Source organism: Pipistrellus hanaki (genome assembly GCF_964339955.1).
Source record: "Pipistrellus hanaki genome assembly, chromosome: 11".
Classification (NCBI taxonomy): domain Eukaryota; kingdom Metazoa; phylum Chordata; class Mammalia; order Chiroptera; family Vespertilionidae; genus Pipistrellus; species Pipistrellus hanaki.
This window is the reverse complement of record NC_140513.1, coordinates 1,734,358-1,754,243: the sequence shown is the minus strand read 5'-3', so window position 1 is coordinate 1,754,243 and position 19,886 is coordinate 1,734,358. Positions and strand designations below refer to the sequence as shown.

Genomic DNA, 19,886 nt, shown 5'->3' with positions numbered 1-19,886 from the left:
CCCCAGCCTCAGAGGACTTGCGGAAGGACAGCTGCCAGAATGGGGGAGGCCTAGGGAACCCGGGAATGGCCGGGGGACAGGCACAGAGGGCCGGGCCCACAGCAGGCAGACGAGTAACCCCGAGTAACCCCGCCGCCGCGCGGCCGCCACAGGCTCCCCTGCGCTGCCGCCTTTTCCCGGCCACTGAGTCACGCAGGTTGCCAAGAGGCTGAGGATCCGAGAATCCAGGCCCTGCCCCGGCCACTCCCGCTGGCATCATGCCCGGCTGGAGCCGCCCTGCCAAGGCCACGGGCAGCCCCTCCGGGGGCAGCGAGGCCAGCTCCGACCCTGGGCCCGCCCCCACAGCCCGCTCCCCAGGAGCCAGGGGCAGAGCAGCTGGAGAGGGGGCCTCGTGCAAACCCGCCTGCCCGGTACGGGCCGGGAGCCGGCATGGTGCTCCCTGGACCAGCCCCTCCCGGCCATGCATGGGGCGACGTCTGCCCCGAAGCCTGGACTATGGGAGCACGTCGGCCGGGCCGCTGCGGGGCGTGGGTGCTGCCGCTGAGAAAGCCACAGGCAGCGAGGGCACTGATAAAACAGCGCACCTGCTGGCAGCGTTTCATGCCGCTGCCCCCGCCACCGCCCTGGCTCCATGCTCCCGAGGGCACCGGCCACACCTGTCCCGGCGGCACCTCCCGCCCCGGCGCCCGAGGGAGGCTCGGTGCTGCCGGAGACGGGAGACGGGAGACAGGAGACGCGCTGGCACCGCGCAGGCAGCGTGCACGCTCACCACAGGCCGCACAGCGCCCGGGGGCCCCGCGCTTTCAGTTCTTCCCTATTTTTTTTTTTTTTTTTTAACGTGATTTGATTGGTTTGAGAGAGAGAGGAAGGGTAAGGGAGACAGGAGCATCCACGATGAGAGAATCATGGACCGGCTGCCTCCTGCACGCCCCACACTGGGGATGGAGCCCACCACCCGGGCCTGTGCCCCGACCGGGAACCGAACCGTGCCCTCTCCGTGCACGAGTCCGCGCTCAACCCGGGCCGCCCGGCCAGGGCTCCTCCCTCTGCTGAGGCGGGAAGGGCGGGAGCTCGCGAGCGCAGGGCTTGTTCCCGATGCCCCTGGCACGGTCCCTGGCACTCAGGGGGCTCCCCCGCCAGGGGAACAAGTGGCCCCGATCGTCCAGACGGTTCCTCGGCGTCACGGTTCGGACCGGGAAATATGCAGAGTCCAGGGCCAAAGCGTCCCTGCGGGCAGGCCACCGGGAAAGCTTCCTGGGGAGGGGACGGGGCAGGGGAGAAGCCGAGGGGGCGAGGAGGACCAGCGGGCCTCCGCGGAAAGCGCCCTCCAGAGAGCACGGCAGAGCGGCCGGGAGGCAGGCCCAGGCCCCGGGCCGGGCAGGAGGCAGCCAGCTTTGGGGGGATTGGGGGGGAGACCCAGGCAGCCTCAGGGTGCCAGTGCGGGAGGCAGCAGGCAGAGCTCAGCTCTGGTTCAACCTGCACCGTCCTCCTTCCTACATGTGTGCGCCCCACGCCCTGATTGGGGCACGGGTCTCCGCTCCCGGGTGAGCAGAGGCCGCCTCGGGGTTCGGGCCGGGCTACGAGGCCCCTCCGGAGAGCACGCAGGGCCTGCCGAGGCTGGGAGGGGGCCTGCCCGCCCACCCTGTGCCCAGCAGAGCCCAGTCCCTCGGGCTTCAGGGCCAGGAAAGTTGGGACAAACGGGCCCTTGTAGTGAGGAGGCGGCCGGCCGTGCCAGGGACACTGCGTGCCCGGCGCCACCACCCGCCTGTGGGGGCTCAGGGCCCGGGAAGCCAGGCGGTCCTTTCAGAGGGCCCCCAGCGGCCTGGCCTCGGAGCGGACGGGGGCTCCAGCTGGCTGCCGCCCGCTGCCCTCTTTCCCACAGCTCCTCCGGAGGACGGCCGGCGGAGGCGGGCGGGGGCAATGCCAGGTTCCCAGGGCCCTGGGGCTGAGTGACCTGGTGAGAGACGCTGCCTTTGTCCCACCTCCCTCCAGCTATGGTCCTTCCTCCAAGCCTTGGACTAGGCCACACACACACACACGCACACACGTGGCGCACGCTAAGGCACACGGCACACAGTCGCCCACAGGTGCACCAGCCACCAGAGGAGGGTGGTGCTCCCGACACCCACACCCGCTCCCCGGGCCGGCGCAGGGCTGCACCCGCAGGAGCCCGGGGCCACGATGCCCACTGTCTCGTTCTGTTCCCTGGGGCCCGTCCCGTGCCCGCCCCCTGCCAGGGCTGAGTGGGAGGCGGCCGTGCTCTGTGCCGGGATTTTCCGGTCTGAGAGCCTGGGAAGGAAACTCCCCTGAACTGAGGCACCTCGATCGTCTGCCGGGAGGGAGGCAGCCAGGCCAGCTCAGCCCTGCCCTTCCCTGCCCTGCCCTGCCCTGCCCGACACAGACACTGCCCGTCCAGAGAGCCCGCAGCCGCCCCTCTCCACCACCCAGGCCTCAGGCTCGGTCCACTGCCTCACCCTGGATTCTCACCCTGAGCAACCAGAGGGTCAAAGGGCACCCTGGCCACTTCCGTGCTGGCACAGCCTGCGGGGCTCAGGCCCGGCACCCTGGCCTCGGGGCGCGGGCGTCCAAGTGGGCTCACCTGCCCTGGGCGGAGTGCTCAGCTTCCCTGGGCCCCGGCTCCCCCTGGGAAAACGTGGACTCAGCCCAGGCCCGCGCCCCGCTCCCCAGGAGCAGTCCAGGCTGCCCCCCTCCACGGCTGGCGGCCACAGGGCCGTCCGCCTTCCACGGAGGGGCAGACACCCCTGCCCCCTGCAGCGGGCCTGCTGGTGACAGGTGCCGCTGTTCCCGGAACATCTCACACACCTGGGTATCCCTGAGTGCGCGGGCGAGGCGCCCAGGCAGGCGGTGAGCAGCTAGCCGCCTGGTCCTGCCAGCCCAAGCCCCTCAGGGAGCAGCGGGGGGCGGGGACAGCACTCCCAGGTTTTAGCATCTCAGTTCCCTCTGGCAGCTGACCACCTCCGGCCCCATCCTGTCCCCTGTCACTCAGGCATCCAGGAAACAGCCTCTGTTGCTAGGGGACTGGCCTGGTGCCAGGTGGCTCGCTCAGAGTGGGGCGATGGGGCGCGGGGAGCTGGCTGGGGGTTTCCCCAGGAAGCACGCAGGGGCCTGGGGAGGAGGGGCTGAGAGGGGGCGGATCAGCCAGGAGTTGCCGAGGTCCGCACACGGGCCTTCGGAAAGCCCCACGCCCTGAGCCTTCCTGCAGGCAAGTATTTTGGGGTCCTGTAGTTGCTAAGCAACTGCTCTGGGTTGCTGTGGAAACTCTCCCTTCCGGGGCTTCCTTTTTAGGGGGATGCCCTCTCCCTGGCGTGGCTGCCCTGAGGAGGCTCTGGGCGCATCCTCCTTCCCCTCCCCCCTCCGAACCCCCCCCCCCAGCTGTGACCGCAGAGAAGACGCTTGAGGTTCAAAGCCAGAACCTGCCCCAGAACCCGCCCACCGCCTGCCCCACCGCCTGCCCGGCCCTGGGCACGCCGAGAGCAGAGCCAAGGCCTTCATTAGCGCGGGGAGCGCACGGCAGGGGCTCATTAGCCCTGTTTTCGCCTCCACGCCCACGGCGAACCGCCGCCTCGGGGCCTGCCCAGCCCTGACCGCTGGACGCTCACTGGCACCTAGGCCCACCCCGGCCAGGTTGTCTGCCCTCCAGCCCTGCCACTGCTTAGCAGCGGGAGTCCCTTCGCCTTCCGGTGCCTCGTTTTCCCCTCTGCCCTGAGGATGGCGGTGGCACCTGTCTCCAGGCGCCATGGAGCACGGCAGCCCCAGGCCAGGCGCAGGGAGACGCTCTGGGCCAGCGGCCACCCGGGCCCCTCCCGGGCACAGGAGAGGCTGAGCGGCCGGAGGCTCCCCACGGAGCACGGCCCACAGCCGGGCGCCAGGCTCCGCCAGCGGCCAGGGCCTCCTCCAGAGGCTCTCCTGTATCCCGGTGCCCACAGCCCGTGCCCACCGCCCGCTCCAAGGCCTCATGCCCTCTGACAGAGCCGAGCCCTCCGCCGGGCCGCCCAGAGGCCCTCCATCAGGATCTGTCGCTCGAACCAGTGCCCTGAGGTCAAGAGCCAGCGGCATCGGGAGAGGCGCCCAGTGGTCACAGTGAGGGATGCCCCCACCCCAGGACTGTGCTCCCTTGCTGATACCCACGCTGTGGTGGGACCCAGGGGCCTCCCTGCTTTGTCCAGGAGGACGGGGGGAACCTCCAGGCGAACAGGGGAATCAAGCAGCAGTGCCCCACTGAGGGGCAGGTCTCTGGGGAAGGACCCCCTCCATCTCCACCTGCCCCACTGGCCACCCATCCCACCCGGGACACACCCCGCCCCGCCCCGCCCCACCCCGCGCTAACCGGAGAGCTGCCGGGAAGGGAGGGAGCCAGGACCCCGGACCCTCCGAGAAGGGCCGGCTCAGCCTGCAGCTGCAGGAGGGGGCCATCCCGCCGGGCCCCCACCCTAACCCTAACCCCAAACCCTGCCCCACCCCTCTGACCTCCTCCGGACTATGTCACCCTGAAATGACTGTGCTCCGCTCTGTTGACAGCTGAGTGTCTGTCTCCTGGCAACGGGAAGGTGAGAGCTTATAGTCTCAGCAGCCGCCAGCGGCTCACAGCCTCGCTGGGTGGCCCCGGGTCACAGCGCCACCTGCTGGCGCTGCTCCAGGGCGCGCCGGCCAGGGGAGCAGCTGTCCCTGAGGGCACCCCGGGCTCCCCTTACCCCCACAGCCCCCGGCTGCCTGCAGATGCCAGAGACGCCTCAGACCCAGCGGCCCGCCTGCCCTGCTGGGGCCGAACTGTGCCCCGCCTCCTCCTCCCAAAGGCAGGCTGGGACCCTGACGCCCGGCGCCTGGGACGAAGGCTTTGTTTGGAAACAGGGCCTTGGCAGACGCAACCAGGTTAAGGTGAGGTCACACTGGATTCGGGGGTCCTCACCAAGGTCAAGGGACTGGTGTCCTCAGAGGACGAGGGGAAAGTGGACACAGACACGGAGGCCAGGTGCAGGGGGAGCAGCTGTGGAGCGGCCGCCGCAGCAGGAGAAGAGGCAGGAGGTCCCGCCTCCGGAGCCTGCAGAGAGGCACGCGCTGCCCACACCTGATTTTGGATTCCTGGCCTCCAGAACTGAGAGAGAAGAAACTTCTGGGGGTTTTGTCTTTCTTTTTTCTTTTTTACAATTGATTTCAGAGAGGAAGGGAGAGGGAGAGAGAGAGAAACATCAGTGATGAGAGAGAATCATCGATCGACTGCCTCCTGCACGCCCCCCACTGGGGATCGAGCCTGCAACCCCGGCCTGTGCCCTGACCATAACCTTCTGATACACAGGTTGACGCTCAACCACTGAGCCACACCAGCCGGGCACTTCTGTGTTGAGCCACCCGGTTGTGGTACTTCATTAAAGCAGCCCCACTGAGCCCATCTCTGCTCCCCGCCCCCTCTCCTCCCGCCCCCATCATGCTCAGCATTGCACCTCCTCGTACCAACCCTGACCACAGATACCTTCTCAGAGTCTCCCACCTGAGCGCCCCCCACCCCCAAGCCACACCCTGTCCCCAGACCTGTGCAGGGCGGCTCCTCTCGTCCTGGGGGTCACAGCATAAATGTCACCAGGAGGCCGTTAGGCCCTCCTAGGGCCCCGCCCTCCCTCCGCACCTGCTCCCTGTCCCCCAGCACTGCACTTCCCTCCCACAGGGTTTGCCTTTGTGCTCTTGTCCATCTGCCCTTCCAGGCTGAGCTCCGGGAGGGCAGGGGCCAGGCGGGCTCCTGCTCAGGGTCTCGGCGCCCCTCCCGCCTCTGAGCAGCTCACACTGTGGACATGGAGACCAGTCATGCAAGGTGCATGCTGTGTCCGACGCAGCCCGATGCCCAGAATGACCCCTGGGCGTCCCTTCCCGGCACCCGCGGCTCCAGTGAGCACAGCCCGCCCCCTGGCGGTCATCCCCAGCACTGCAGCCCCAGGCAAGACAACCAGAAAACAAAACACACACCTTTGTTTGGCCGTAGTCAAGGCAGCGGCTCTCCCTGTCACCCAGGGCAGAGGAACAGGACCTGCGAGTTCAGGGAGCGATGCCTGGGACCCCAGGACTCTCTCTCGTCCCCCTCTCCCCCCGACTATCCTGGTGTCTAGCTCGTTCATGAGGCCGCCTCACCCCGCCAGGGCAGTAACTCCGGACCCTGAAGACCCCGAGGCTCCTGCGAGGATGGCCTTGTCCGTGGTCCCCAGAGGAGCAGCCCAGCGCTCTGCCGTGTTCTGCCACCCAGGTCCCAGGACCCTCCGCCCGGGCTGCTCAGAGGACCTCCAGGGAGGAGGATGTCCCACGGACTGGGAGCACAGCGGGTCACGGATGGAGAGCCGGGGACAACAGACTCCTCCGGGGCCTGTGGGACCCTGGGTGTCCCACCATCTGTGCAGCCAGCTTATAGCGAAACAGGCTCAGGCCTGTTCTCCTGTGCCCCTCCTAGTTCTCCTCCTAGTTCCAGGAGCCCTCTCCATGGCCCAGGGCACCTTTAGGGACCCTGGCATCAGCCTGGCACCTCTCCCTCCACAGGTTATGGGCCCGGGAGTGACGCTAGGGGACCAGAGGCGCCTGATGGCCGGGTGCCCCCAGCCTCCCGCTCCCCTGTCACCTGCGCCCTCCTCTGCACACACTCCAGGCCCCACCTGTGAAGTCGCTGCGCGTGCACGCGCCTGTGCCCACGTGGGGATGCCCGGAGGGAGGGCCCCGCGAGGGAGGGGTGCACAGGGTTTCCCCCAGGGCCTTCGGGGACCTCATTCCCCAAGAAAACCCCACGGGAGAGCGGAGGCTGGCCCCGGAGGCCGGAGCCCTCCCCGCGCCCCGGGCCTCAGTTTCCCCATTGTGCCCGGAGGGGCTGGACGCGGAACTGCGTAAGCGCGCGCGGGGCGTGGACGCGGAGCGTGCCCTCCCGCCGGATGGGTGTGGCGGGCAGCGGGCCTCCCCCGCGCCGGGAGGGCGGCGGCCGGCCGGACTCACCTGGCAATCCACCATCATCCTCGGCCGCGGCGGCGCATCGCCGGCCCCGGGGGGCGCCCGGGACCCGCAGCGGCCGCTCGCCTCGGCCCGCGCGCCGCACCGGGGGGCGCCCGGCTGCGGGGCTCATGGCGCGGCCGCCCGTCCCCGCCGCCGGGGAGCTGCCCGCGCCGCGCCCATTGTCTGCGCCCGCGGCCGCCGGGCCCGCCGCTCGTTCCGCCCGGCTCGGGCCGCCGGTGGGCGGGTCAGCCAGGCCCCGCCCCGCCCGCCCGCCCGCCCAACCCCGCCGCCGCCGCAGGTGCGGGGGGCGGGCCCGCGAGCTGGGGGCGCGCACCGCCTCCCCGGTCCCGGCTCCGGGCTGCGGGCTGCGGGCTGCGGGCTGCGGGCTCCGGCTGCGGGCTCCGGGCTCTGGGCTCCGGGCTGCGGGCTGCGGGCTGCGGGCTGCGGGCTGCGGGCTGCGGGCTGCGGGCTCCGGCCTCCGGCTGCGGGCTGCGGGCTGCGGGCTCCGGGCTCTGGCTGCGGGCTCCGGGCTGCGGACTCCGGGCTCCGGCTGCGGGCTCCGGGCTCCGGCCTCCGGCTGCGGGCTCCGGGCTGCGGGCTCCGGGCCTGCGATCCTCCGGGCGCGCGCTCGGGCGGGGGACGCGCGTGCCCAGGAGCCCCCTCGCCGCGCGCAGCCACTGGGGCTCGGAGCTCCGCGCCCCCCGCCCTCGCGGCCCGCGGCGGGCTCCCTGCGCCCCCTTAGGACCCCCGAATCCCCCCAACCCAGCCGGGCCGAGTCCGCCGGCGTGGGGCCGTGCAGACACCGAGGCATCGCATGGACACCCCGCCCTGTCGTGCCGGCCCCGCCTGGCGCCTGCAGAGGTGGCTGGTGGATGGCCGGCCCGGGGACCTGAGTGCGAGTGGACGCCAGTAGGCAGCAAGGTGAGGCCGCCCCTTCCACCTCTCCTGGTCCCCTCCCCCTTCTTCCCGGCAGGACCCAGACCCCTGGCTGGAGGAAGAGGGCTGAGGGGCCGTGGGGGAGAGAGCGCCACCCCGGATGGTCCAGTGCTGGGGGTACGGTTACTGGGGAGCCCCCTGGACCCTCAGGCTGTCACCCACTTTATGGATGAGCGGTGGCCCGGGCACTGAGGACCTCTCAGCTCTGAGTGACCAGCTCCAGCTGTGAAGGGAGGGAGGTGGGGGCGGCTCAGAATCATTGCTCTTTGCATCCCTGAGCCCGCGCTGACACCAGAGGCCGTGTCTTCTGTTGGGGCTCCCTGGCCAGGAGGTGGCCCTGAGCCAGCCTTGCGGGGGCAGAGAGCCCTGCTCTGCCCAGCCTGGGCCCACGCCCCTGGGCACTATGGTCCCCACCCAGGGCATGGCCCTTAGAAACCACAGACCAAACCCAACTCCTGAAAACTAGCCCGGAGCCGGGCTCTCCCCTAAAAGGAGCTGAGGGCCGGGCCGGGGTGCTCCCGGGTGGGGGGAGCAGGGAGCGGGGAGGGCTGGAGACAGGCCCAGCCCCCGTCTGACAAGATCACGTCCGAGCTACAGGTGCCAATCTTGCCAGGACAGATCCGTTTGGGATTTCTGAAGTTTATTTTTTTTAATTTTAATATATATTTTTATTGATTTCAGAGATGAAGGGAGGGAGAGACAGACAGACAGAAATATCAATGATGAGCTAGAACCACTGGACCAAGCCCACAGCCCGGCATGTGCCCTGATCGGGTATCAAACAATGACTGGCCGGTGGTTCTGAAGACGCACTGTAAGCGAGGGTCAAAATGACAGACAAGGCTGGGATCGGGCTCCGGTGCGAACACTGCCTCTGGGGTCTGACTGGCCGGGGCTGGGCCCACAGTGGGGCAAGGCCTGCTCCTTCAACACAGCCTGCTTCAGACCTGCCCCCCGAGGGCAGGCCGAGACCCACCGGGGACGCACAGGCCGCGGGCCCACCCTGTCCCTGCGCCTCACTCGGAAGCACCCCAGGGCCCTCCAGCCCAGGCTTTCTCCTCGCTCACCGGCCGGACCACGTGCTGCGGGAGCGGGCTCTAGGCTGGCACCAGTGTCTCCGGGGCGGGTGCTCACCCAGATATGGCTGGGGCGCACCCTTCCTGCCCCCATCGCTCCTCGCCATGGCCAAGGCGCTCTCAGAGGCACGGGGGAAGCCTGGTGAGGGCCCGGCCCAGGCCGCCTTTATTAAAACCTCCGACCTCCTGACAGCAGAGGCGGCAGTGCCAGGGAGGGGCCGCCACCGGGCGTGGGTGCAGCTGGACCGGAAGCCAGCGAGGGTCCTGGGTGCGGGCTGGAGCCCTGCAGCTGGAGGAAAGGGGGCCTGGCCGCCCTTCACAGCCAGCGGGGACAGGTGACCTCGAAGGCAGCGGGCAGCAAAGGGGGCGGAGGGACACAGGGCTGAGCAGGCAGGCGCAGAGCCACACGAAGGCACGTCTGCTGGGAGCCTCTGGGCCTGCCCTCTTCACCACGGGCCAACCCTCCCGTCCCCCTCTCTTAGGTTTGCGTTCTCAGTGGGCACAGCCCTCACAGTTTTAAAGGCCCTTCCATGTCACTTTCCAGCTGGATCTTCCTGACAGGGAGGCGGCCGCACAGGACAGGTCTCAGCTAAGGCTTGGGAAGTGAGGCACTGACTGGGGAGAGCTAGATGCTCCCTCAGGCTGCTGGGTGCTCCTCTGGAGTTGGGGGCTCCTCTGGGGTGAGCTGGGTGCTCCCTGGGGCTGCTGGGTGCTCCCTGAGGTGAGCTAGGTGCTTTGCTGGGGCAGCTAAGTGCTCCTCTGGAGTGAGCTGGGTGCTCCCTGGGGCAGCTGGGTGCTCCCAGGGGCTGCTGGGTGCTCCCTGAGGTGAGCTAGGTGCTTTGCTGGGGCTGCTAAGTGCTCCTCTGGAGTGAGCTGGGTGCTCCCTGGGGCAGCTGGGTGCTCTTTGGGGTGATCTGGGTGCTCCCTGGGCCTGCTGGGTGCTCTTTGGGGTGAGCTGGGTGCTCCCTGGGGCTGCTAAGTGCTCCTCTGGAGTGAGCTGGGTGCTCCCTGGGGCAGCTGGGTGCTCTTTGGGGTGAGCTGGGTGCTCCCTGGGGCAGCTGGGTGCTCTTTGGGGTGAGCTGGGTGCTCCCTGGGCCTGCTGGGTGCTCTTTGGGGTGAGCTGGGTGCTCCCTGGGCCTGCTGGGTGCTCTTTGGGGTGAGCTGGGTGCTCCCTGGGGCTGCTAAGTGCTCCTCTGGAGTGAGCTGGTGCTCCCTGGGGCAGCTGGGTGCTCTTTGGGGTGAGCTGGGTGCTCCCTGGGCCTGCTGGGTGCTCTTTGGGGTGAGCTGGGTGCTCCCTGGGGCTGCTGGCTGCCCCGCTGGCCCCCGTCCCCAGCAGCCCCGGCTCTACCGTCAGCTGTGCAGCCAGCGGGTGTTCTTGTCGAGCGTGGAGAAGCGGATGAGCTTCAGGTCGGGGGGCTGGGGCTTCCTGTCGTCCCAGATGTACTCGGGGGACAGCACCTTGGTGGGCTTGTGCGAGATGAAGCGGCGGTTCAGGTGGCTCTCCTCCTGCCAGGCCGCCATGACGCCGTTGGCCTTGTCTGCCAGGATGGCCATGTGGCAGCCCCGGGCGAACTCGTACACCCTGTCCACCCGGCCCCCGAAGACCGCCCCGCCGTAGTAGAAGTCGCCCTCGCCGTCCGCCACGAAGGCGGTGGAGACGCGCCTGCGCTCGTAGGGGAAGTCGCGGCGGGGCGCGGCGTAGTAGCCGGGGTGGATGGCGGCCACCAGGTCGCCCAGGGTCTCGGGGCCCCAGGGGTTCCGGAACACCATGTCCACGTCCACGCAGAAGAGGTAGTCCACCTCGCGGTGCGCCCGCTGGGCGATGTGCCGGCTGATGGCCTCCATGCGGCGCAGGGAGACCTCCTCCCAGCGGGCGTGGCTCTGCACGGGCAGGACGCGGAGCCTGCGGCCGGGGCCCAGCGGCACCCGGGGCACCGCCGAGGGCGCGTCGGTGAAGACGTAGTAGCTCACCCGGTAGCCCTGCATGAAGAACTGCTCGGCTGACTCCAGGAAGTGCTGCACGAAGCCCAGGTACCTGGTGCGAGAGCCCGTCATCCCGGGGCCCCACGGCGTGCTGGCACCGCACGGCGCCGGAGCGGCCAGGACGGGGCACCCTCCGCTCCCCACTCGGACCCTGGGTCCTCGTCTGTCACATGCCACCATCCTAGCCCTGCCCCTGAAGAAGGACGAGGGGCGCTGAGCCCCATCACAAGCCCACCTCACGCTCACTGGGCACCTGCCGGCCGGGCCTATGGGCTCCCCCGTCACCCACCGTACAGGCAGAGACGTGGCGTCCGGAGAGAGGAAAGGGACCGAGAGGGAAGCTGCCAGCTGGTGGGAGGAGAGAGGAAGACAGGAGAAACCCAGAGAGCTTGGCAGCAGAGGGCGGGGCCTGCCCATGGACCCCCACTTCTATGAGGTCGGCAAACCGCGGCTCACGAGCCACAAGCGGCTCTTTGGCACCTGGAGTGTGGCTCTTCCACAAAATACCACGGCCTGGGCGAGTCTATGTTGAAGAAGTGGCGTTAGAAGAAGCTTAAGTTTAAAAAAAAATTGGCTCTCGCCGAACCAGTTTGCCTCAATGGATAGAGCGTCAGCTTGGGGACTGAAAGGTCCCGGGTTCGATTCCAGTCAAGGGCATGTACCTTGGTTGCGGGCACATCCCCAGTAGGGGGTGTGCAAGAGGCAGCTGATGGATGTCTCTCTCTCATCAATGTTTCTAACTCTCTATCTCTCTCCCTTCCTCTCTGTACAAAATCAATAAAATATATATTTTTTTAAAAATTGGCTCTCAAAAGAAATGTCAGTTGTTGTCCTACTGCTGTTTGGCTCTGTTGACTAATGAGTTTGCCGACCACTGGCCTCGGGGGTGTCTACTCCTTCACACCTGCCTGACCAGGAAAAGTGGAGAGCGGGGAGGGGTCTCTGACACGGGATTCTGCTGTCCCCTCTCCTGGGCTGCCCCCCTCCCCCTTCCCTGCAGGGCCAGGCCCCCTTCCTCCAGAAGCCCTGTCCCCGGCTCACTCCTCCCCGCCTCCCCCTGCACAGCCCCTGGAAGCTCCTGGGGCTCAGAGGGGCCGCCCTGCCCCGCCCCCCCGGCCCCCACTCACTTCCCCACAGCGAACACGGTGAGCCCGACGGTCAGGTTCAGCGGCTGGTAGATGAGCCGCAGGAGCTCCGGGTCGAAGGTTCCCTCTGACACGATGGGCGCCAGCCAGGGCGTGAGCGTCAGCAGCTCGGTGGGCCTGGCAGCAGGGGCGGCCGAGCGCGTGAGACCCTCCCCGTGGGCACTGTGGGCTCGCCTGGGCCCTGCCAGCCATGCCCTGTGACCCCAGGCGGCTTCGTCCCCGTGTCTGGGCCTCAGCGTCCCCAGGTGGAAAACGGTGATAGCTACAAAGCTCTCTCCCCACCTCCCAGCTGCACCCAGGCCCCAGGCAGCACCTACCTCTGCTCCAGCAGCTTCGGCTGAGGGTACTGCAACCTGCGACCGAGAAGGGCCGTGGTGAGGGCGGCCGCCCCACCCCACCCCGGACCACAAAGCGGGGAGGACAAGCTGCTCACCGGGCCACCGGCTGGAACGGCTTCTCCCCCCGGAACTGCAGCTTCATGTTGCTGTGGGCAGAGGTGAGAGAGCCGTCAGTGCCAGCCGGAGGCAGAACGGAGCTAAGGTTAACCCAGCACCCACGGGGCACAATCCGGAACCTTCCCCAGGGCTCTGCCCGCTCTGCAGGGGCTGGGCTGCAACCGAGGCTCACCGAGTGGCAGGCTGGTTGGTGTCCAGAAAAATAACTTGGGAGAACCCAAAGATGGGCAAACTGGAGGGAAAAAATTTAGCCAAACTGCTCGGCCAGGGTGCTGACAGGACCGCAGGCCGAAGGAAGAAGGGGGCTGGGAGAGGAGGAGGGAGCCATGGAGCCTGCGGGAAGGGCCTGGGGGCGATCCGGGGATGGGGGAGGGCTTGCTCTTAGTTTTTCTAGCTCCTGGTCCTGCCAGTCGGGGCCCAGGGGCGGGGGGGTGGGGGGGGGGGTGCTCGGGCCCTTCCAGAAAGCAGCCTGACAAGACAAATAGAAGACAGCCTCACAGGTGACCTTCACCATTCAACGACGGACACCTGCCTTAAAAAACCATCCCAACAAACCCACAGGATCAAGAACCTCCCCTGCCCTATCCGGTGTGGCTCAGTGGGTAGAGCGTCGGCCTGCAGACTGAAGGGTCCCAGATTCAATTCTGACCAAGAGCAGGTGCCTCAATTGCAAACTTGATCCCTGGCCCTGCTCAGGGCACACGCAGGAGGCAACCAATCAATGTCTCTCTCACATCAATGTTTCTCTGTCTCTCCCCCTTTCACTCTCTTTAAAAAAATCAGTGGAGCCCTGACCAGTTTGGCTCAGTGAATAGAGCATTGGGCTGTGGACTGAAAGGTCCCGGGTTCGATTCTGGTCGAAGGTTTGTACCTTGGTTGCAGGCTCGGTCCCCAATAGGGGGCGTGCAGGAGACAGCTGATAGATATTTCTCTCATCAGTGTTTCTAACTCTCTACCTTCTCCCTTCCTTTCTGTAAAAAGTCAATAAAAATATTTTTTTTTAAAAATCAATGGGAAAATCTCCCCAGGTGAGGATTCACAGCAGAAGGGCCTTGAAGAAGGCAAAAGCTTCTAATCCAGAGCCACTCGGGACGAGCTCACCCAGCTCAGGGGGCCGGGAGCCGGGCCCCGGAAATGAACTGATGGTGACCCCGAAGGCCGGACACAGGCCGGAAAGTAACGCCATTTCTGGGAACAGGATGAACATCTCAAACACATTACCATCACCACTTTCCTGCTTTCTTCCTTTTTGTGTGTGTGTGTGTGTGTGTGTGTGTTCCCTGCGAGTTCCTGGAACTTTTTTTTTTTTTTTTAATATATTTTATTGATTTTTTACAGAGAGGAAGGGAGAGAGAGAGTTAGAGAGAAACATCAATCAGCTGCCTCCTGCACACCCTCCTACGGGGGATGTGCCCACAACCAAGGTACATGCCCTTGACCGGAATCGAACCTGGGACCCTTCAGTCCACAGGCCGACGCTCTGTCCAAAAACTTTCCTGTTTTCAATAGTGTCCCGGCCTCGCATCCCCACAGTAAACCCCACTTGGCCATGGTGGGTGACCTATTTAATCTATTGCCAGATCCGGTCTGTTTATATTTTGTTTAGGATTTTAGGCCTGTGATCCTCGTTTTCTGATGCGTCTTTATCTGGTTTGCAATGAGATAAAATTTGTTATGCTGGCTCACAAGGTGAGCTGGGTTTGCTGGGACGGGTGGAGGCAGGTGTCCGTCCTTGGGGTGTTTGGTGAGGTTCACGGTGAGGCCGGCGGCCGCAGGCGTCCGGTTGTCTGTTGGGAGACTGTCTGTTGGGAGGCGCCGTGGACAGCTCCCACGTCACTGGCTGTCATCGGAGGTCACAGCCGTTCTCAACGGCAAGTAGCCTCTGTGCTTTCAGAACCAGCGAGATGCCCAGTGTGTTCCGTCAGGAAGCGCAGCAATCCACAAGCTGCCGACGGACTTGGAAACGAGCAAAACTCAGCTCAGGGGCACCCAAGGGGGCTTTTCCTGAGTCTTTTCTGTTTTCCAGCTTCCTCATTTACTCTATTCTGTGGCCACAAAGTTCTTAATCTTCACCTGAGGCTATGTGTTTCTTCACTTTACTTTGTTATTATTTATCTTAGTCCTCACCAGGGAATCTATTTTGACTTGGCTTTGAGAGAAAAGGAGGAAGGAGGGGGAGTGGGAGGGGGAGAAGAAGAGAGGCATTGGGCACAAGCCCTGGCGGTTCTGGGATCAAACCTGCAGCCCTGCCGAAACCGGTTTGGCTCAGTGAATAGAGTCCCAGGTTCGATTCCCGTCAAGGGCATGTACATTGGTTGCGGGAACAGATGTGCAGGAGGCAGCTGCCAATGTTTCTCTCTCATCAATGTTTCTAGCTCTCTAACCCTCTCCCTTCCTCTCTGTAAAAAATCAATAAAATATATATTTTTTTGAATTAAAAAAAAATAAACCTGCAGCTTGCCAGAACCAGTTTGGCTCAGTGGATGTTTCTGACTTTCTGTCCTTCTCCCTTCCTCTCTATTAAAAAAAAAAAAAAATCAGTAAAATATATTAAAAACAAAAAACCTGCAGCCCTTCCGTGCAAGGGCCCATGCTCTAACCACTGACCCACACCTGCCAGTGCTGTTTTTATTGATTTGAGAGGAAGAGAGAAACGGCCACATGAGGAACATCAATCAGTTGCCTCTCTCACACACCCCGTCGGGGGATTGAACCCCCACGGCCTAGTCATGTGCCCTGACTGGAACTGCGCCCACCACCTTTTGGGTGCTGGGGAGGACCCTCCAACCCCAAGCCGCCTGGCCATGGAACAGTCAATGTTTCCATGGTAACAAACACGCCTTGTTCATGGACAGCCTGTGCTTCCGGTTTTAAACTTCCCTTTCGTGGTCACGGAGCACGAGGCCGGGCAGACGCCCAGCACACTGATGTGAGCTGAGGGCCCAGCCCCTGCAGACAAAGGGACTTAAACTCCCATCTCCCACTCCGCGCCGCCCACAGCACCCCAATCCTCCCCGCCCCGTACTCACAAGATCTCCGGGCAGGGGAGGTAGTAGGGGATGTAGGAGAATGGCAGCCAGCTGTCGGCATATGCCCTGGGAAGGAAAAACACCGCGGGTTCGAGGCCCCCCGAGGCTGGGGCCCCCCTGCCGCACCCCGGTGGGAGCCGAGGCCCGGGGGAGCATCTGTGGCCCCCACGGCGCCCTGGTCTGGCTGACCACGGGGGACAAAGCCTCCTGGTGGACCAGCATGCAGTCACGAGTCACCCCTGAAGTCACTCATCCCTCTGACCCCAGCCCTGCACACAGAGGGGGCCCGTGTGGTGAGGGGCGGCCCGGGGAATGCCCCCGGAACGCACAGGGCAAACTGGGGGCACCAACAGGAGTTCCTGGCCATGGGGGCCGGAAGGACGGTGAGGCAGAGGGAAGGGCAGTGCTAAGGCCAGGGGCCAGTCCCAGGCAAAATCCAGAGCCTCCATAGGTCTTCCTGGGGGTGGGGGACCCGGAGAGGTGGGCATCCCTGGTCAGGTATGGGGGGCCCAGATGCCCAGAGTGGAGTCTGAGGGTGCGCTGGAGGGCTCCCCAGGCATGCTCACCACAGAGTGCAGAGGACGGTGCCCACCAGCAGGCAGAAGCCCAGGCCCAGGGCCAGTCTGCGGCAGCGCATGGCGGTGCAGCCCCCTCCAGGCACCGGCGGGGGACAGGTGTGCTGGGGCCAATCAGCCCTCCTCTCTCAGAGCCTCTGTCCTGCGGGAACACCTGCAAAGAGATGCTCCTTCCTCAGAGACAGCGCCCTCCTCACCCAGAGACAGCGCCCCTCCCTACCCTTCCCCTCCTCACCCAGAGACACTGCCCCTCCCCACCCTTCCCCTCCTCACCCAGAGACAGCGCCCTCCTCACCCAGAGACACTGCCCCTCCTCACCCAGAGACGTGCCCCTCCTGTGGCCCTGCGCCCCCTTTCCCAGCGGCCCTCCAGGGAAGGGGACCCCGGGGCCAGCTCCCAGGAGCTCAGCGCTCAGCTGCGCCTGCAGAGCTGTGCCTCAGGAGAGGCGCTCGGCCTGGCCCATGGCCCCCCAGCCCAGCCTCTCAGGTCTCCCTCAAAACTCCCCCCACGAGGGTGCGAAGAGAGCCCCCAGACCGGGGCGACAGCGTGAGAGCGGGCGCTTAGGCAGGACGTGGAGAATCCGAGAGTGACAGTGAGGACAGGAGCCGCACAGCCCGCACAGGACGGGTTCCGGAGGCGGGCGGGCCCAGCGGGCGGCGGGTGCATTCCCCCGGGGGGCGAGGCCTGGCCCTGCAGGGGCCGCTCGGCTCTCACTGGCTCAGTACGGGAGTCACCCCAGCCTCGGGAGCTCCCGGGTGCAGGGGCTGGGTGGGCGGGGAGGAAGGACAACAAGCAGCGCCCCTGAGGGTGACGCACGGGGAAGGGTTAGGGTTAGGCTCAGTCGGGGTCACAGCGACCAAGGGCCCCAGGCAGCCCGGCAGGGGGTCCCTGAAGTACAGTAGCAACCAAACTCAGGTAAAAACTGCTGTTTGAATTTTTTTTTTTTTTTTTTTACAAAGAGGAAGGGAGAGGGATAGAGAGTTAGAAACATCGGGAGAGAAATATCGATCAGCTGTCTCCTGTACATCCCCCACTGGGGATGTGCTCTCAACCAAGGTACATGCCCTTGACCAGAATCGAACCTGGGACCCTTCAGCCCACAGGCCAATGCTCTATCCACTGAGCCAAACCGGTTAGGGCTGCTGTTTGAATTTTAGCCCTGTTACTCGCTTACTTGCCTAAACAATAGGGTAGTTGCCTCACTTCCAGACGGAGACCTGGAGGCTAAGGCGGTTTTCCTGTGCCCGTGGCCCAGGACCACAGGCCCAGGACCACAGGAGACCGATCCCACGGGCTCAGCAGCTCCAGGAGCAGGAACTGCAGATAACGGTTAGAGGTTGTTTGCTCAGCTCTGCTTCTGTACTGCTATCACAGAGAGCTCCGTCCACATCCCAGCGTCCAGCAGGATGTGGCTGGGGCGTTCCCAGCATTTAGAATTTAGAATTTAGAGCAGAGGGAAATGTCTGTGGTTTAGACCTTTAAAAGGACTGCCTACACCTGCACGGCGCGGTCGTGAGTGCGGCCACCTGCGTGCGGTGCTCTCGCGGCCGTCCTGTCCTGGCCAGTTCAATAAATCCTGCCTGCTTTTTTATATCAATCATCAGCCTCCGGTGGTCTTATTTTGGCTCCAGGGTTCAACCCCACAACAGTCCACCCGCCCGAGGTCAGGAGCTGGAGTTTCGGTGGCCGTCGGCACCCGCTCCCCCCGCCGCCCTCCGCGGGCCTCGGTTCCCTCCCCTCCTCGGTTCCGCTAGCCCCTCTCCCTCCGGCTCCAAGACGCCGGGCCGCTCCGTGGACACAGAGCCAGGCCCGAGCCCAGCCGCCCCAGCCCGGGGCGCGCCCAGGAGCCGGGGCCGAGAGCGCGCACCTCGCCTCCCCCGTCCGGGCCCCGGCGCCGGACGCGCAGGGCGGGGCGGAGGGGGCACCGCGGTCCCTGCGGGGTGGCACTCACCCCTCGGCCAGGCCGGCGTCGGGGCGGACCAGGGGCTCACCCGGACCCGGAGAGCGGGAGCGGCTCGGCTCACGGCACCAGGGCCTCCGTACGCACTGCGGTCCGGCGCCGGGGCCGAGCGGATGCGCCGGACGGAAGGCCGGCTGCCACGAGCGGGGCGGACAGGTCAGCGACCCGCTAGTCCCGCCTCCGGACGCAGCCCCGCTCGCCTCGCCCTCAGCCGCTCGCCCCGCCCCCAGCCCCTCGCCCCGCCCCCCGCCGCATCCCAGCGCCCCGCGCGGGGCGCTGGCCCTGCTGTCCACTGTCTGTCTGGTCTGCGCCCCAGACAGCCCAGCCGGCTCCGGGCGGGAAGCACGGGCCGGAGCTCAGGGCCAGGCCCGAGAAGCAGGATGGGGGGGACGGGGGCTTGCGCCCTGCCTCGCGGTCAGGCTCAGGGTCCGTCCTCCGTGACTCAGGCCCCCGAGTGCTGGCCAGGCTGAGCAGCCACAGGGACCCTCCGTCCTGACTGAGAGCCACAGGGACTCTCAGTCGGAGCTGGAGGGAACTTCTGCAGCATGGAGCCTCCACTTTCGAAAAAAAAAGTTTGGCTGTTTCTTCCCAAAGAGGACAAGTTCATGCCATAGGATCAAGCCCGTGGTGCTTCTTGGGATTTATCTAACGGAGCTGGAAACCTTTACCTGCCGCCCTAGGTGGTTTGGCTCAGTGGATAGCGCGTGGGCTTGCGGACTAAAGGGTCCCAGGTTCGACTCTAATGCCCACATACTCGGGTTTGGGGCTCGATCCCCATGGTGGGGCGTGCAGGAGGCAGGGCAATGATTCTCTCATCATTGTTTCTATCTCCCGCTCCCTTCCTCTCTAAAATCAGTAAAAATGTGTTTAAGAAAACAAAAGCCATGTGCCTGCCCAGGATGTTTACAGAAATTTTATTCATAACTGCCCAGCACGTGGAGGCCATCAGGCGTCCTTCAGCCCCAGCCCGTTTGGCTCGGTGGATAGGCTGTTAGTTGGGAAGTGGGGTCAAATCTCAGACCCTTCCCAGTTCTCCATGCACCCGGACAGAAGCTGCCCCAGGCCCAGCCAGCGTTGGGGTGCGGAGCTGGGGCGGAGGGAGGGCGGGGAAGCCGTGAGACGGGACAAGAATCGGGTTTGGGACTCCAGCAGGTGCTGGGTAACGGTGGGGTGGCCTCCAGGCCAGGTCTCCCGGGCCAGTCCCTGCCTTTTTAAAAAACATATATTTTTACTGATGTCCGAGAGGAAGGGAGAGGGAGCAAGAGAGGAAGGGAGAGGGAGCGAGAGAGAAACATCAAAGATGAGAATCACTGATCGGCCGCCTCCTGCACGCCCCCTACTGGGGATGGAGCCCCACGACTCCACTCGGCAGGTGCTCCGACCTGGAATCCGAGCGGGGTCTCCTGGTTCACAGGTCCAAGTTCAACCACTGAGCCAGACCACCGGCCTGAGCTCTGTCCCTTCTGCAGGCAGGTTCAGGTGGAGGTTCAGGAGTTCCTCCAGGAAAGGCACTAAGACAGTGAGTGCGATCAAAGGTCCCAGCCCCTTCCCCCACTACATTCCGCAGAGCAGGGCCCTGTGCCAGAACCCAGGGAGCGAGGAGTACCCTCCACCTGAGGGCTCCGGGCAGAGCTGGGGGGCCCCTAGCAGGATCGGACCCCTTGCTCCTTCGGGGGGGGGGGGGCGATTCCCTCTTCCTCAGGATACAGAGGCCCGGGGGGCCCCAGCCTGGCTGGCTTCCTGCCGGAG

The 19,886-nt window shown here is 65.4% G+C and overlaps 2 protein-coding genes across 6 annotated transcripts in view; both read right to left on the bottom strand.

Moving 5' to 3' along the window:
• Positions 1-7,184, bottom strand: part of RALGDS (ral guanine nucleotide dissociation stimulator) — a 35,743-nt gene extending 28,559 nt beyond the window's left edge. The window contains exon 1 of the mRNA XM_084898313.1: positions 6,982-7,184. Coding sequence (XP_084754439.1) covers positions 6,982-6,999 — 18 coding nt within the window. The 5' untranslated portion in view covers positions 7,000-7,184. The remainder of the gene's footprint in view (positions 1-6,981) is intronic.
• A 2,654-nt stretch (positions 7,185-9,838) lies between these two features.
• The window catches only part of GBGT1 (globoside alpha-1,3-N-acetylgalactosaminyltransferase 1 (FORS blood group)), a 134,816-nt gene continuing 124,768 nt past the window's right edge, over positions 9,839-19,886 (bottom strand). Inside the window, exons 1-8 of one of the 5 annotated variants that reach the window (XM_084898315.1) lie at positions 18,129-18,195; positions 16,169-16,331; positions 15,603-15,668; positions 12,552-12,602; positions 12,436-12,471; positions 12,101-12,235; positions 10,293-11,025; positions 9,839-10,005 (exon numbers count right to left, since the gene is read on the bottom strand). In XM_084898315.1, coding sequence (XP_084754441.1) covers positions 10,341-11,025; positions 12,101-12,235; positions 12,436-12,471; positions 12,552-12,602; positions 15,603-15,668; positions 16,169-16,239 — 1,044 coding nt within the window. In that variant the 5' untranslated portion in view covers positions 16,240-16,331; positions 18,129-18,195 and the 3' untranslated portion in view covers positions 9,839-10,005; positions 10,293-10,340. Of the gene's footprint in view, positions 10,006-10,197; positions 11,026-12,100; positions 12,236-12,435; positions 12,472-12,551; positions 12,603-15,602; positions 15,669-16,168; positions 16,332-18,128; positions 18,196-19,886 lie in introns of those variants that run through there. The other 4 variants (XM_084898314.1, XM_084898316.1, XM_084898317.1 and 1 more) reach the window with 4 other exon arrangements.